This window comes from Lytechinus pictus, chromosome 15 (genome assembly GCF_037042905.1).
Source record: "Lytechinus pictus isolate F3 Inbred chromosome 15, Lp3.0, whole genome shotgun sequence".
Taxonomy (NCBI): domain Eukaryota; kingdom Metazoa; phylum Echinodermata; class Echinoidea; order Temnopleuroida; family Toxopneustidae; genus Lytechinus; species Lytechinus pictus.
Window position 1 is genome coordinate 18,357,236 of NC_087259.1, and position 17,590 is coordinate 18,374,825.

Below are 17,590 nucleotides of genomic sequence, written 5' to 3' on the forward strand. Positions count from 1 at the left end.
CAATTATGCTTACGGTGCTTCAGAGCTAGTAGCATAAAGGGAAAATACATTGCAGGTTCGAACTTTATAAGAATAGCCTTCAATAATAAATGGTTGCCAAAAAGCACCATACTACTTATACTCCATGTAAGTATCATTATAATTGAAAGCTAAAATAGTTTTCATTATTTGTATAACATCAGTAAAAGATGTATTAGCAACTTTCAAGAAATGGAAATAAAAAGAAAAAAATAATAGAAATACTTTTTAAAAGGCCACTCGAAGTTTGACAGGCCTTTCTCAATTATATCCTATCCCTTGGAAAATACGTTATCACTTTCTAGGTAATGTTACTCTCAATAAAAATAAAAACTGTCAAAAGAATCTGTCACTCGAGTCAGTTCACTTGTAGTTTTGAAAATGTAATCTGTTCAGGTGATTAGAGATCACCATTAGAGTTTGCTTAATACACAATCACCCTACTTACAGTGTAATAGTTGGGTCCTCTCGATGCGAAAGGAGAATCCATTAGCCCCCTTCCATCGCGCAAGTACCAGTTTTTCGTGCCGTCCCCATACAGCGCTGTCAGTCCGGGAGAGCCGGGAGCACCGTATATTCCGTTGGTCATCTTTGTTGGCGCCAAGTTCTGGTCCATGTCCGACCTGAAGTTTCGACCTCGATCTCTGGTTCGGAGGGGAGGGCGGCGGGGTTTACGAGCGATGGGTCGTTTGTAGTATTCGTTATAAAATGCGTTTGCTTTGGACTGCATGAATAAGCATGCCGTACATGTAAGGAGTGTGAAGATAAACACCATGCCCAGGCCGAGAGAAAGGCCGATGATGGCACCCTTCGAAAGGCCACCTACTGAAAGAAAATAATGATAAAGAAGACATTGACTTATTATGGAACCAACTCCAAATTCAGCTGTCCATTACCAGATTTGGTGTATTTTATCTCTCTATGTCTCTTTCCTCTTTATCCCTCTTTATATATCTCTCTATCTTCCTCTCTCACTTACTCGGTATCTCTTCCTACATCAGTCTCATTCCACTCTAAAATTAGAGTGGTTGCTTCTCAAATGCAGCTTCCTTGGAAATCTAAACCGACACACCAATACCTGTTTAACCAAAGTATAAAGGTTGCGTGCGAGGCATTTATCAAGTTCAAAATGATAGCATCAAGGAGCAGTAATTGACCACACTGACTACAATCATGATGTGTGTGGACAAGCCCCACTGGTAGAAAAAAGGCTCTTCCGATTAAGAACCATAGATACATCCCATTATGCATCAGGGGCCCGTTGCAGAAAGAATTGCGTTTAAACGCAAGTAAAAAAATCAATCGCAAGTCCCAAATGCGCGCTGTTGATTGGTTGAAAATCAAGTTGCGCATGATTTTTAGAGTTGCAATTGATTTCTCATTATTCTAGGCCTCGTATCCTAAAAAGGTAGTATTACATGTATACTTACCAGTGCACACCCGGCCGGGTCTTCCTGTGTCAGGAGAGTTGTCGGTGAAGCCCTCACGACAACTGCATGTATAAGACCCTTCCATATTTGAACAGTCGGCATTGGGCGAGCAGTCGTTGTCGGATGCTATTAGACATTCGTTGAAATCTGGAAATATATAAAAAAAAATCTTCGTGATCTTAATATGTTCGTAAGTGTCGTCAGTATTTTTAATCATCCAGGAAAACTCTCTTTTTTGTTACATGGACCCAAACAACGTATCTAACCTTTCCGCCTCTCGTCTGTTACTTACTAATCTTGACGGGGTGGGGCATTACAGTGTCCATAGTAAATTTGCAAACTTTGTCCTTTTCTTGCTAGTCATTATTCCTTAAGGCCACCGCACACCTTACGACCCGACTGGTCGGCGACTGGCTTGCGACTGAGAGAGGGGAGATGAATCGCAAGGTAGTCATCAACGAACGTAGAGGGCAGCAACACACAAGCGTGTTGCTCTAAGGAAGGTCAACTCGATACGCGCATGCAGCTGAGCTGCGCGCGTATTTTATTGTTCATGCCAACGAAATCAAATACCGATCTAATACAACAACAAATAAGTAGCGATCAAAAAACGAATATGAAAGAATATGACTACAACAATATCAAAGATAACTTAAAAAATATGTTGAGGAATATACGTACATATAAAAACATACTTTGATATTTAAAACTTTACAAATATAAGTTTCAGGACACTAAAATCATTACCAAATCGGTGATTGTTGTTATCAGCGATTTCACCAGACGGCTGTATTAGGTGATTTGCGTCGAGACGATTTTGTGACCACTCGCAAAGCATTTCGGGATAGAATATAACCACCTTATTTTCTCTGAGCTCTTCGCTGAACCCATCATCACAGTGCAGCTGCAGCGCAGCGCGCAGCCAATGCAATGCATCCGATGCATGGGTTGTTTTTTCGCCGTCCATGCCATGGTCTCGGACTCAGAGTTGAAATTTAGACCCGGATTTCGGGGATACAGCGCCTTTATTTCAGATTTATAGACTTAAAAGTCAAATGACATTTAAAATTTGAAATCTAACCTTGAACAATCATCGTTGATAAACATCAGCCCTGAAGCCATTACACTTCAAATCAGGCCAGGCAAATTAGACGTCATTGTCTAATGGGGTGTTGCAAGAAACTTGCGATTGAACGCAAATCGAACGCAACTCCCAAAATTGAGCGCAAGTCCTCCGATTAAACGTAAATCTGCAATTGAACGCAAGTTACGTTCAATCCTGTTGCAAGAAGAAGTTGCGTTTGATCAATTGAACGTAGATCAAGCGCAAGCTTTGCAATTGATTGCAAATCAAACGTAACTTATGTAAGATTTTGGAGGACGCGCAAAATTTGCGTTCGATTTACGTTCAATTGATTGTCCATAGGCTTGTGTACTAAAAATTCTGCAAAAATCTTTTTTTTTGTATTTTGTTTTGAAAACTTGTGTAAATTATGCAATTTTCAATTTTCCATGGGTTTTTTTCAAGAAAAACTTGAAATAATGTTATTTTCAATCTTTATAGGCCTCTTCAGCAATTATGCCATTATTTTCACACAATTTCAGTACATTCTCTCCTAATATCATTTTAAAGTGTGTCAATCACCAAAAATATTCTGCTCTTGTTATCAGAGGTCATGGAATATTCAAATTGTGATTTCTGAAATAATTTGTATGAAGAAATGTTGAAGAAATAATAACTCTCCATAGGCACAAAAGCCACTCTTTAATAAAACACTTCATGCACTGGCAAATGCTTATCAATATTTCTGAGCGTTTGCAGTAAATACAACTCAGAATATGTTTTGCAAGAGCACTAAATTGCTTAAATGCTTTCATTCATACATATCATAATGAATAACATGCCCAATTAAGTTTTTCAAATAAAACATACATTTCAGGAGATTGCTACACTTCAAAATCTGAAGCTCTCTTGTTTCTCTCCCTTTAATCATAAGATTGCATCGTAGATATATATCACACTTGCATACAGGGATGAGGTCGAGGCTGATTCTTCCGAGTCATGAGGCAGCTTGAAAGAACTTCCCATAGATTCTGTACAGTGACTCGGACCAAGGCCAGCAAAATGTTGCCTCGAGGTCAGCATTGACTACATCCCTGCTTGGACTTGAAAAGATCCATTGATCTGTGCACAAAAAAGAACACTGCTCAAGACATTCATTATTGATGGACCTTTTATTTTTATTTTTCATTATTTCTTGCTCCCAAGGAATCACTTCTGAGATTCAGTAATAAAATTTCATTTCATCTGCATCAAGTGTTTCACCACAGAATGTCTTGTTTGAAATTGATGTGTATCATGCAGAAGACCATAGTTCTTAATGTTGGCATGAATAATCCATAGAAGTCCAGTCAGGAAAGCCACAAGCATCTCTGCTTAAAAGAACAAATCTGGTTTCCAGAAGCAGTCTAATTTGCGATGAATTTGGAGAGCTCCACGGAGTGAAGTTTTTAAACAAGCAACGCCCTCATTCTGTAGTCCACTCTTATAATGATGTTACTTCAGACAGGAGCAGCTCTGAATTCAGTTCTGATAATCAACCTGTTCATAAAAAAATAATATGGGAAATAATGCAAGCCCATAACTATACATAGCTTGGGTTAGTTCAAATTTTGTCCTTTCAGTGCAAGAACGCCCTTAGCAAACCATTTTTGTGCACCCATCGGTGCAGAAATGCCCCTATGTCTGCTGGTAAGGGCGTTGTTTGCACCCAAATGATGATATGATAGAGGGATAGTGGCTTACTCCTGAGACCATAGTAATTGGCAATTTGCCATGATGTAATCTAAAAAAGTGTGAACTTATTGTTTTTCCCCAAATAAAAGAATCATGGAAATTAAAATATGCAATAAATTAAATCAATGAAAGCAAAATACACACTTTCATACAGTACACCTTGGATGAGCACAACCACCCCCTCTCCCCCCCCCCCCCCATCAATGGGATGTCTTCATTTCTGAGAAGTCCAGTCAAGATAGAGATTTGTGTTAGCCTTTTTCATTTTGCATTATCCTTGGGTCAATGTGTACAGATTTCACCCTTATCCGCATCATGGTGAATTATTAATAATAATACAGTTTACATGTAACCTACCATTCAAGAGTTGATAAAATGAATCAATCAGCTGGTTGCAAGAACACACATTGTAGCAGACACAGTTATGGTGGTTCTGAGGTTCCAGACTTCTTTGTCATAACTGTAGTAAGCAATTAAAAGCAAAAAGCAAAGAGATAAAACAAATTCATGAAATTAATATACAAGTTAAGCTCAGTTGCCAGTGTGTTAATCATTATAGCAGTCCAAGGGTGTTTTGATTGAAGTCACTTCTGGCCTGGGGAGGGGCACTATGGTTCCTCAGCCATGGGCGGCGCAATTAAAAAAATTATGAAATCATACCTTTTGCTTTAATTTACTAAAAAAAGCTTGTAATAGAATGCCAAACTTTGGTGTACATATTCCTTTCTAGAGCAATCCTAACAACTTTACTTTAAAAAATCTGGTATCAAAATAAATTCCTTTCAATTCATGTTTTTTTTTAAATATTTTTTCTTAACTTCTTAATTTTTTTTTTTTATTGTTATTTTCAAGACAAAGTTCATCAGTGACATTAAATTACTATTGTCAATAAAAAACAAATTACCCAGTTATGAATATTGACTTTTTACATGTAATCGTGTTTTTGTCTGACATGTACTTAAACAAACATAATATTGCAAAATTTCCTGACCCTGTACCTGGGAATGGCAAATTTAGTACCAAAAGTTGTGTGAGACTTGAAAGTAAAACGTCAGTCAGCGGTGCGGTAATAAAATTTTGAGTGGCAGATTTATTCTGAAAAATGTCAAGGGGGACCATATGCCCCCCCCCCCAGGAGTATTGTGCTTGATGTAAAAGGATGTAAAAAAAATCATGATTATGCATTCAATATTAATACTGATGCACCATATGAGACACCCTTTAACTGAAAGCACCTGGAAAAGCATTGTAATCATCCATTAAACAATTTAAAGTGAAAAAACAGTCTGTCATCTATTTAGCACCTCATGTGCTTGCATAAAAATCAAGAGTCAGCTACATAGTAGCCCGGGGGGGGGGGGTACTCACGAGATAAGGCATATGGGGATATGCCGCAGGAATGGGTCGCCTTTTTTGAAGAAATCGCTAAACATGGCGTATGGTTTTATGCTGGAAAATCCCTAAGCATGGCCCAATTTATAGATAATGTCCTTAAACATGGGTCCATATTCTACTCCAATGTCTTAGGTGCAAATACAAAATGACCTTACATTTTGGGTGATAACCTTTTTTTTTCTTTTTTTTTTGCTTGTCAAGTTTTTCCAGGCGAAAATGTGCCCCCCCCCCCCTTTTTGGAAATCCTGGATCCGCCCCTGTAATGAATCCGTAATAATGGGTACCTTTTTAGCCAAAATGACCTGTAAATATGGGTACTGCCTACTACTGGTTTCAAACTTTCAGCCACACACCTTTGTCCAAACCAAATCTAAGTACCTCCCCCCCGGCATAGTAGATCTACATATTGAATCTAAAATATAAAATGTATTTACATGTATATCTTTTTATATTTATATGAGATGGATATTAAAAATGTGACGGCACATCATTACAAATCAACGACACAAATAAACTGTCCTTGCAAAGAACCTCTTGTGCAATCTGCCCGTAAGAAATTTAAAAGGGCCCTGGGCAGGCAACATCCTATTCAATGTTAAAACTTTCCCAAGAATGTGGCAGATGTGGCCAATAGATTCTGAAAGGTAGCCCAACACATGTAGACCCCCTATACCTTTGTTTTTTTTTTCTTGTCTGGCGAGATATACGGAGTCTGGAGACCCCCCCCCCCCCCAAATAAAAAAATAATAATAATAATAAATATTTTTTTTTTTTATCCTCCAAAGACCAAAGTCGAAACAGCAAAATTTTCACTTTATCCCAGGCCAGGCCAAGGAAAGTCATAAAAAGGGAGGTTAACGGTAGACTACCTCGAGCGAAGTTCGTGCAGGCTCCACTCCACTTCACTACCGCTACACTACGCTCCACCTACCCGAACTTCGAGACCGTGAACTCTATCTGATATTCCGAGTGACAAAGGTGGGATTTCATGGGGGGAAAATATAAAATTCATGCAACATCACGATCTTCAAAAACAATTAAATTTAATATTCTTACTTTACACCAAGTTTCACTTCTTTTCCATGCTTCTATCAGTCTAAAAATGGGTGATTTAGAGCCAACATGAAGTTCCTCACACGTATATTAAATAATTCACTGCCGATTTCAAAACATTGCATGCACGCGCGATACGGCAGCAAATTATTTATTTGCATTTTGTGTGAGGAACTTCTTGTTGGCTCTAAATCACCAATTTTGAGACTGATAGAAGCATGAAAAAGTGAAACTTGGTCTTGGTCTTGGTGTAACTGTAAAGTAAGAATATTAGTTTTAATTGTTTTTAAAGATCGTGATGTTGCATGAATTTTATATTTTCCCCCCATAAAATCCCACCTTTGTCACTCGGAATATCAGATAGAGTTCAGGTAGGTTGAGCGTAGTGTAGCGGTAGTGAAGTGGAGTAGGGCCTGCACGAACTTCGCTCGAGGTAACGTTAGACAGACTCTTAAAAAAAAGAGAGACAAATGGAGAGGAATCTTTTTTTTTTGGAAATGTCTAGACTGTAGTGTAATGGAAGTCAATTTCTATTTACTGGATGGCTATTCTCCGTTGAAACCGATATAACTTAAAAAATCATTTCAAGTAGGAACAAAAATAATTTTGAAGGTCATTTTCGATGTTTCATACATAATTAGAGCCTACACATTTACTTGCTTCTGTGTGATTTTTAACAGCACTGCACCGGCAATGACCTGCCGTGTTGTTGATACAACCGTGCATTACCGACACAAAAAGTCAAGTGTGGGACTGGGATTGAAATTGTACGGTAGAAAATTTGTTGAAGGTGAAATTTCGACCGGCGATAAAGATACAGTTTCACTTTTTTCAAAATAATTTTTTCCCTGGCATAGGTCTAAAATATATAAATTCTCTAAAAACATACATAATGGAGAAAGAATTGTCTGAAAAATGAATATTTTCTACTTACTCTCTTTCACAAACAGGATTGTTGCAAGCCATTATTTTGCTTTTTCGGCTAGTCTTGTGCTGCAGACCCTGTTTACAGCTGCAAATCGTCTGCAGTTCAGCTGCAACTTGCGTTCAATTGCAAGCCTTTTTCTTGCAACGCAAATTGGCGATTGATTGCTAGTTGCAGTCGATCGGAATCGGCTGCAAAGTTGCAGTCGATTTGCAATCAATTGCAACGTAACTTTCTTGCAACACCCCATAAGTTGCTAGATCTATGACGAGTCGCCTGAAGCCCCAGCGCATCATCAACGTCACTAGCTAGCTGCGCGACCGGCCCAGACTCGGCGCACCCAGGCCAGAAAAATGACCTCCATTATTACGGTGGTTGTCTATGCATTTATTAGTGGTGCAGCGAAATTCAGCAGAAGAAAATAAGAGATATGAGGTATCCTCGTCATAGACTTAATATTCCAAAATGAGGAAAAATGTGAAAATCATGATTATTTAAGCTAAATATTTTCTTTAAAAATAAAAGTAATATTTTTAATATTTATACCCAGAATAACCGATCTAATAATTGTTCATTAAAAAATATTTGAAATTAACAAAAGAAAAAAAATCAACTCGACAAATTTCCCAAAACCCCACCTTATTTTTTAAAGTGGTCACAAAATTCGAGCGGAGTTGACCTTCCTTAGAGGTGTCACGCGCGTAAAACATTCCCCATAGACTTGTGTGTTAAAATGGCACTTTTGAAAAATTCATAAAAAATAAATGTGAAATTAGAGGGTGGAATGTTTACTATCAATGGATAGGATATATATCTGACATTCCAAATCTGACCAGGAAAGGGTACCGTAGCCAGCTCATTTTAAAAATAAATCGCCATTTATGAAGATAACTATGAATCGATCGAATTCATCAACTGAAACAGTAAAATAGCCCTAATTATTCCGCCAGTCAAAAAATAGTTCCAAATCACTTATTTATCTTCCCAATTTGGGCGAAGTAAGTTCAGTAGTTACCATTTCTAGAATCAGTGTTAGATTTTGAATCACATTCATACATTTTTGTCAATCAGCAATATCAAATTGACAAAAATTTGAATGGGTTGGGTCGAATGAATATCTTTAGCCCTCCTGATGTAATTAGGCTCGTGGAACCTATATTATGTGACTTATGTATTTTATTTTTTTGAATAGCTACTTTTCTATTCTTTTATAACTGTACACTCACACTAGCACAAAGAAATGCATTGAAAATGCCTATTTTCTATGCAATGACCCATTTTAATGTGTTACCCATACGTGTTATTTTCACTATATATATGGATGTATACAAATCCTACCTGCATATAGCCCAACAGTGAATGCAATGACAATATAGGTCCCTATCAATTGTAATATTAAAGTGTATGTAAATTCTGTGTAGATATGAGGATACCAGAACTGTCCCAAACATAATTACCAAATATACATGAGATTGGATGAGGAAACAATAAAAGAATGAGATACTACTTTAGTATATTTGCATTTGACCTATTCATCAAAATCTTCCTAGGGCTGTTGCCTCTCAGATGTAAGAAGGAAGAGATACATAGAGAGAGAGAGAGAGAGAGAGAGAAAGAAAAATAATGTTATAGATGGCATGGCTTAATAAAGAGGGGGGGGGCTATACTAAGATTGCAGCACACAGCCACCCCCCCCCCCTCCCTCCTTAGTTGAGCACTATTAGATACCTTACCTTACTCTGTGCCCCTTTCTAAATACCTTCTTGAAGGCACCACTCTAGTTCTCTTTAGTAAAGTTCTCAAAGTTCTATCTCCTCTCTACCTACCCCCTTCCTAAGAACAATTTTAACATGAGGAATTTCTAAAGGTCTTTCTAATGCTAAGTAGGTGATGTACACTAACACAAAACAATGATAAATCAGAACATAAAGAGGCCTTGACTCTATACATTGACCAATATACATACATTCCTAGGCTACACAGACCTACTTACTTTACCTGATGTAGCCCTGCTAGCCATTAAATCCATTTTTTTTGCACCACTTGATGACTAAACATATTGATATCAGTGAGAAATTGTTTGCTACTGAAGAGTTTGGCCAAGTATTCCATCCACTACTAGGGATTTCCCATATTACTTACAGGTGTCACGCGCGTAAAACATTCCCCATAGACTTGTGTGTTAAAATGGCACTTTTGAAAAATTCATAAAAAATAAATGTGAAATTAGAGGGTGGAATATTTACTATCAATGGATAGGATATATATCTGACATTCCAAATCTGACCAGGAAAGGGTACCGTAGCCAGCTCATTTTAAAAATAAATCGCCATTTATGAAGATAACTATGAATCGATCGAATTCATCAACTGAAACAGTAAAATAGCCCTAATTATTCCGCCAGTCAAAAAATAGTTCCAAATCACTTATTTATCTTCCCAATTTGGGCGAAGTAAGTTCAGTAGTTACCATTTCTAGAATCAGTGTTAGATTTTGAATCACATTCATACATTTTTGTCAATCAGCAATATCAAATTGACAAAAATTTGAATGGGTTGGGTCGAATGAATATCTTTAGCCCTCTTGATGTAATTAGGCTCGTGGAACCTAGAGCAACACGCTTGTGTGTTGCTGCCCTCTACGTTCGTTGGTAGTCATAAACCACGACACCGCACACCTTGCGATCCGATTTGCGACTCACGCATGCGCTTTTTGCTTTTTGGCATAACAACAAAGAGAATGCGTTTACTACTGCGTATGCGCGTTGTTTATCATATACGCGTCGTGCAACTCTGCTGTCTGATTGGCTGGAATTTGGATTGAGCTTGCGATCCAGTCATAAGGATTCGACATGTCAAATCCTTCCGATTTTCCTTGCGACTTGTCTCTGACCGGTCTGCGACTCTGAAGCTGACATGCGCTGTGACGTCACATCTCCCCTCACCCAGTCGCAAGCCAGTCGGCGACTGGTCGGGTCGTAAGGTGTGCGGTGGCCTTAAGACCAAAGAATAACTTCATTTGTTTTGGATGTCTTACCAAAACCCGTAGTCATATCCAGATTCGTATGCACTAACCTGTCGCGACCAGGGTATCCGGGTCAACACCTATGGAGCTCCCACCAGAAGTAATATTGCCGCTGCCCAGATCGGATATGATCATCTGTTGGAGATCGTTTGCTGACATCGGTTCGGCGGTCCCGGCTTCGAACGTGGCGATGACACTTCCGCTTCGGAAAATGATACGGGCGAGTCGTCGAAGCAAGCGTACTTGCAACAAAAGCTATTAACATGGGAAGAAATGCTAAGTTTATTTTATCGTCAATTTCATTAATGGATTAATAAATTTGAATATATATATATTTTTTTTAATTATGCAGATCGGATGTTTTTCTTTCTATCATTAGGCACATTGATCTAGAATATGTAAATGTCCTAAATATGAAATAAGATATAAAAATATATCTTTGAAGAACATAAACTTATATAATAATTTCAATGTACCCAGATAGATACCCTATCTAGAAATTAGGATTTTGGATTCATTCTGTGCATTTAAAAAGCCGATTGCAAGTAGTTCTTGTAACTTTTAAAGCATCTCACAATACTTATGATATTTCCTACAGCGACCACGAGGGCAGTGATCAACGATAACGATCAAAGATGGTCCCAGATGAGAATGCAATAAAAAATGTTTGATTACTATGACTTTCATGAAAATAATGATATAACTGACAGAAAAAAATAGAAAGTGTCTATAAAGGATTTATTTATTTTTTTGTATGATCTATCATTGATATAAATCGATTTCGCTGATAATTAAAATGAATAAATACCAATCGTCTCAATATGGATGCTAGTCTAAGGTACTCGTCACTCGTAACATCAGTAAGGGCAATAGTAAATGATATTGACTGGCCGTTGAATGATGTGATGGTCAGAGATACCGTATATACGTACGCAACTGTAAAGTAAAATGTAGAAAACAGGTATTAAAGTCAAATATATAATGCTGCATCCAGTGTCATGAACAAAAATCCTTCTGTCAGATGCACAGGTGATAAGTGTATTGCTATAGGAGGAAATGAATGTGAAGGAATAAACTTTTCGCGAAAAATAAATAACTAAATAAACAAATAAATTAAAAGGATACGAATTAATGAGTAAATCAATGAATAAGTTAAAGAATAAATGAATAATAAAAGTACAAATACATTTATATCTACATATTATCAAAGATGAATAGGAACATAAGATAAAACAAACAAGCAGAAAATAGAAGCGGAAAATAAGTATCATTTTAAAATTAACGATCATTTACCTCCACACTGTCCGTTGCTATTCTCGATATAATTGGGACCACATTCACACATTCCTTCTGTGTTACAAATTTCAAGTTCTCCGCAGCTGTTGGCACCTACACAGGTCACGGGTTCTGCCATACAATAAAATATACACGACTTCGAATTGACAATATACAGCATAAAAAATAATAATAAGGGCTCGTGAGCTATTGAAATATGACAAAAATATTATAAAGCTCAATGATGAGACATACTGGACATTTCTCTGTGTTAATTGTCTTGATGATTTTAGTTATGACAAAAAATTACTGTTTCCAAACCTAAAAATCCTCTTTTTCGATTTTATTACTTTTACTCGGTATACTTTTTCTGAAAGAATAACCATGTTCCATACGTCTAAGCTACCAAATCCCTTCTTTTTCTCTGCCCCTCCCCCCCCCCTCTCTCCCTCTCTCTCTTTCTCTCATCATTATCGTCATCATCATCATCATAGATGACTTATTACAGTAAGGTTGGAAGAATAATACTCATGCAAATATATTTCACAACATCGAGAACGTGTATTTCACCTAATCACTTATATGAAGACAATTAGGAACGGTAGGAGAAAGCAAGTGAATTCCATTTATAAATCTTATAACTTTATTTTCAAATCACAACCTACCGATCTGGCATTGGTCTCCAGAATAGCCTTCTGGGCATTCGCATAGAACATTTGTGGCCAGACTACTACACGTAGCATCATTTTGGCATGGCGATGAAAGGCATTCGTCCACATCTTAATTTTTAGGACCAAAATAAAAAAAGTAACAGAATATGTGTTTAAAATATCAAATGTATGATTTTGTTTAATTTGATGCTGACATTTCACTTATTTCAAATGTATATTATTTCTTGAAGGATTAAATAACTAGCAGAATTTGCATGTGCGGGATGTTAAATTGGACGGATATTAGACGAAACGAAACGTTATGAAAATATGCACAAAATACTTTTGTGGCAGCAACCCTCTTACAATCCCCAGTAAAAGTCAGATATTTTTAAAAGTGACTATTCAGTATTTGAAATTTATCTTTTCTTTTTTTAATCGGCCATTAGAATATACTGCTGGGTAAATACACAAATTGACGACAAGCTGATTATTTTCCCGTTTCAGATATAGATACATCGATGACCATGACAGTAGAATGCATAAATAAAGATATTCATTTGTTATATATTTTATTAAATGTTTACTCAATTCGAATTGTCTAACCAGTTAAAAACACAAAATGATGAAAGTAACATCAAAACAGAAAACCATCAGTAATTGGATTTGTCTGTGGAAATAGTGAGATTGGGTACTATTAATCTTAATAAGACTTCAGTGAATCTTATTTGACACTCCTCTCCACTGTATCCTTCAACGCAAGCACATCAGTGGCGTAACAGGCGGGGGGCAGGAGGGGCAAGCTGCCCCCCCCCTGGCGGAGTTCACCGGGAATATAAAAAAACGGGAAAAGGAAAAAGAAAGAAAGAAAGGGAAAGGGAAAGAAAAGAGGAAAGGAGGAAAAGGAAAGGGAAAATGGAAAGAAAACGGGAAAAGGAATGAAAGAAGAACAAGTGAGAAAGAACAATTCTTCCCGATGTACAAATACATAAGCATGATCAGTAAGACAGGGAAATAAATTAAAGATGACAAAAAGGCAAACAAAAGCGGGAAATGAAGGCAGAATGGAATTAGCCCAAATCTAAATTGGAAAATAAAGAAAAGGGACAAGATAACGTACACTACCGGGCTGCCAAGGATTGAGGATAACGAGCGGGAAGAAAGATGGATGTTATATAGCATAATGTCGTATGAAAGTTTATCATAAACTTGCTAAATCTCCAAAGCTACCGGGGGCTCTGTCCAAGAGTCAAGACCCCGTGCAGTGGGGGGCTCTTCATCTGTAACCTTTAAAGGGCTCTACAACGGGCCCCTATATGGACCCTTCCTGCGTTAAGCTTTGCGTTGAAGCACTGGCGTACGGGGGGTGGGTGGTTCCACAGCCAAGGAGAAATAAAAAAAAATAAAGGAGGCAGCGAAATGAGATGAATGAAAAAAAATATATGACATGATACTTGCTATGATGTAAAAATCTATCACATAATTAGAATTTCATTTTAACAGGCCATTTTTCTTTCTGGCTCGCTTCGCTCGCTGGCGACTTTTTACAAATTCTCCCACATTTGCTATGACGTGCCCCTCACAATATTTGGATGATTACGATACACAACTGCATTGAATTTATGTGTTGTGTAAAAGCTATATAAATATACACACAATTTGATTAAAATTAGTGGCCATCTGTAAGGTTTAAAATAGCTTTAACCCTTTGCGTGCGACGGGCTTCCACGTACAGAAGCCCAGCGAGTCGTTCACTTAGCTACGACGGGCTTCTACAGAAGCCGAGATATGTTTGGTTTAATTCAATTAAGTTTTTCAGCTTTTTCGTAATTGTTATGTACTAAAACCTCTGCCACTATTTCCTTTATAAACCTATTTCGATAACAGATTGAAAAAAATATACAGCTACGTGGGGAAAAATCCCGAAAATGGGAAATCATTTCAACTTTACCCGATTTTTTCGTTGGAGTCTGACGGGGAAGATAAATTTTGTGACGAGCACGTACGCGCGCGCACAAGGCCTGATCACGTGATTTGTTCTGATCACGTGATTTGAACCATATCGTTGTTCTGATAGATATATACATACGCTAACATCTTTTCTGCAAGATCGTCACGTAATAAGCTACGCGTTTATTCACCATTTTCGTCTTATTTGTTTAATCAAGAAGATATCACTCTAGATAGAATGATATCTCCTTGATTTCATCGATCGATTGTATTTTCAGAAAAACAAAACGCTTGTAATGTCTTAGTACTTTGAGCTGATCTCGGTGCACTTTTGAACTTTTTCCCTCCCCATCATCCCCCTTCTTATTATTTTTGTCTACTATTCTGAAAAAAAAAGAGAAAAGAAAGCAGTTAAGCACACTATTCATCTTCTGCTCTTTTCAAAAGGGAAACGTCCATGTAGTTCATGATATCGGCACTACCCGAACAAAAGAATGTCTGGGCGGCCACTCAAACAAATTCCTTCCGAAAAGAGCAGGATACAGATGGTCAACAAAAGGAAGATTAGTGTTTATCGGCAGGATGACCCATTGAATGCTTTTCGTACTTAGCAATACAAAAAGCATTTATTTCGACCAACATACCGTATCTAAAAAAAATTGTCTCATTTACCGACAACACAGGTGCTTATGACATCCGTCAGTGATTCAATTTGCATAAAAGCGCTACCCCTGGGTGATGATGCATATAAGGATGAACGAAGAATCATTTAGAGAAATTATAGAAAAAATATGTTCAGATGTCACGGAGAACGAGAGTGAATGAGAGACAGAGACAAAAGGGGGAATAGACAAGTGCGCTTTTGCTAAAATTCCATGAATATCTACTTAAACGAATAACAACATGACTTTTTTGGTCAGATTACTTTTAAAAAATCCCACAACGTTTGTTTGTCGCAACTCGGTCCCCAGACCCTTGCCAAACTGATGACTTTTTATCATTATTCTTGTTTGACCTTGCCCCCCCCCCCCCCCCCCCAGATGGAAATGTTCTGACCTACACTCTAATATTGCTTGTTTGTCTCCTCTCTCCGATTTTCTGTTTTTAATTGCGAGTAACGCGGTAGAAAAGATAAGAATAAAGACCGTCCTGGCCAGTTTTTCCCCCTTACGAACAACAAAAAAAAAAATCCCATTTGGGGCGCTTACCATGGTTAGCATCTAAACCAAAATATTTGGAAAAAGATGTTATACAGGGACAGCAATGTTTTTTTATGGTGCAGGGGTTGAGCTGTGGGACGGGGGTGAAGCGGCTAAAAAAAAAATCACAATTTGTTAATTCATGTCATTTTACAGAATGAATTTATAATAGGTTAGGTTTTAGAAGCTCTTCATCTTATTTCCTTTTCTCTCCCATTGAAAACTTTTGCATTGAAAAGTTGCCGGAAACATAATCACTTCAAATGATAATACCAATAATGAACTAAAAGTTTCCTCGCGCGAAATGGAGGAAATAGAATGATACAGGATGACAAATTGTTTGTCTGGCGTGTCACCCGATAGAACCCTCTCAATCCTACAAACTTTTATTCATGTGTGACCTACACCCCCCCCCCCAAAAAAATGTTGATACCGACCCAAATTTTATTGATTTTCCTACTTTTTCGCCAATTTCTTTCTTCTTTTTTTTACCGGCGAATAGCGTGGTAGAAAAGATTCATAGAGGAAAACAAATTGTTTCCGTTACTGCAAACAAACATTTTGGGCGCTTACCCTGGTTAGCATCAAAACCAAAATATCTGATTTTTTTAAATAAAAAACATGGGCCACTGAGCGTTTTTGATAATGGAGGGGTTGAGCTGAATGTGGGAGGGAGTGGACCGGCCCAAAAAAAATCATAAATTTATATAGACTTCGGATTTTTTGTGTACATGTTTGCTGAAAGGGGTGAGGACTGAAACTTCCTACCAATTCCGCTGCCTCTGTACTATGAGATTGAACGATTAAAACGATAGAGACAAAAATGAATTATAACTATTGTGAATGTTTTTTTAATGATTTATTTATTACTTTGTTTTCGGCTGTGAAATCAAGGAGACAATATAACAAAACGAAGGAGATAATCGAACAAAACGAAAGAACAAATAAAAAAAAAACACTTATGATTACGGATGCTATAATTTATTCAAGAAAAATTACTTTCTCTTACTTTCAGTAATTGCTATCATGGCTCTTTTTGAGGGAATAGTAAGATAAAGAAAGAAACGTAGAAAGTGACAAGAGGAGAGTTGGAAGGTATGATTTCAGACTTACAATTTTAGTCATTTCTATTCATTTTAAAACTTTGAAATAATTTCAGGATATTACAAATCGAATACCGGTGCGCAAACTTCAGGAACAAAATTATTTTATCATTATAATAGCTGCGTGGAAAATCGAATGAAATGAGACTGAGACATATAATTTATGAAAAAATCTAAAAAAGAAAATTACTTTTAGTGAAAGATTGAGGCCTCTGTCTTGCCATAACCCTAAGCCCCAAGTTCACAAAAAATTGTTTAGTTGTGCATTTTTATACGATGATGATGTTATCAATATAGAAAATTGAAGATGATATAGAATTTATTGTGAAATGACAGTTATAAAAGTAATTTTAAAAGGTTTTTCGAGACATTATTTGAGAAACTGGGGAAAAAACCCCCAAAATTTCGACTTGATGACCACGATGCAATAGAACGAGAGGCCCACAAATCCAACCATCTCCGATACAAGTTGCCAAAAACGAGGCATTCTCTCGGAACCGTTTCCGATGAAGAGAGAGAGGGGGAGACGTTAGATGTAATCTAAAACGACAGGTACTGAGAAGAAAAAATCAGAAAGGATTGAGGGGGATGGGGGCGGGTATATACCTCGTAATCCAAATCGGGAAGAAGGAAGACGATACAGATACAATTTAAATGAGAAGAACTCAGAGAAAAAAAGGTGTAGAAGGGCATGAAGGGAGGGGATATAGAAAGACGATAGATATAAGGGAATGAAAGCGGTAGATAATACATTCGGTTACAGGTTAGAAA

General features: G+C 37.3%; 1 protein-coding gene and 1 long non-coding RNA gene across 6 annotated transcripts in view; both read right to left on the reverse strand.

The window, feature by feature from the left end:
* Positions 1–17,590, reverse strand: part of LOC129277845 (uncharacterized) — a 64,784-nt gene that overhangs the window by 2,791 nt on the left and 44,403 nt on the right. For all 5 annotated transcript variants that reach the window (XM_064110186.1, XM_064110187.1, XM_064110188.1 and 2 more), the window contains 6 exons: positions 12,583–12,696; positions 11,936–12,049; positions 11,451–11,578; positions 10,693–10,897; positions 1,449–1,595; positions 467–843 (listed from right to left, as the gene is read on the reverse strand). In XM_064110186.1, coding sequence (XP_063966256.1) covers positions 467–843; positions 1,449–1,595; positions 10,693–10,897; positions 11,451–11,578; positions 11,936–12,049; positions 12,583–12,696 — 1,085 coding nt within the window. The remainder of the gene's footprint in view (positions 1–466; positions 844–1,448; positions 1,596–10,692; positions 10,898–11,450; positions 11,579–11,935; positions 12,050–12,582; positions 12,697–17,590) is intronic.
* LOC129268256 (uncharacterized) lies at positions 1,902–7,714 on the reverse strand. The gene is made up of 4 exons (XR_010295850.1): positions 7,628–7,714; positions 4,603–4,705; positions 2,576–4,050; positions 1,902–1,974 (listed from the first exon to the last, which is right to left on the reverse strand). It is a non-coding gene; the product is annotated as an uncharacterized LOC129268256 (long non-coding RNA).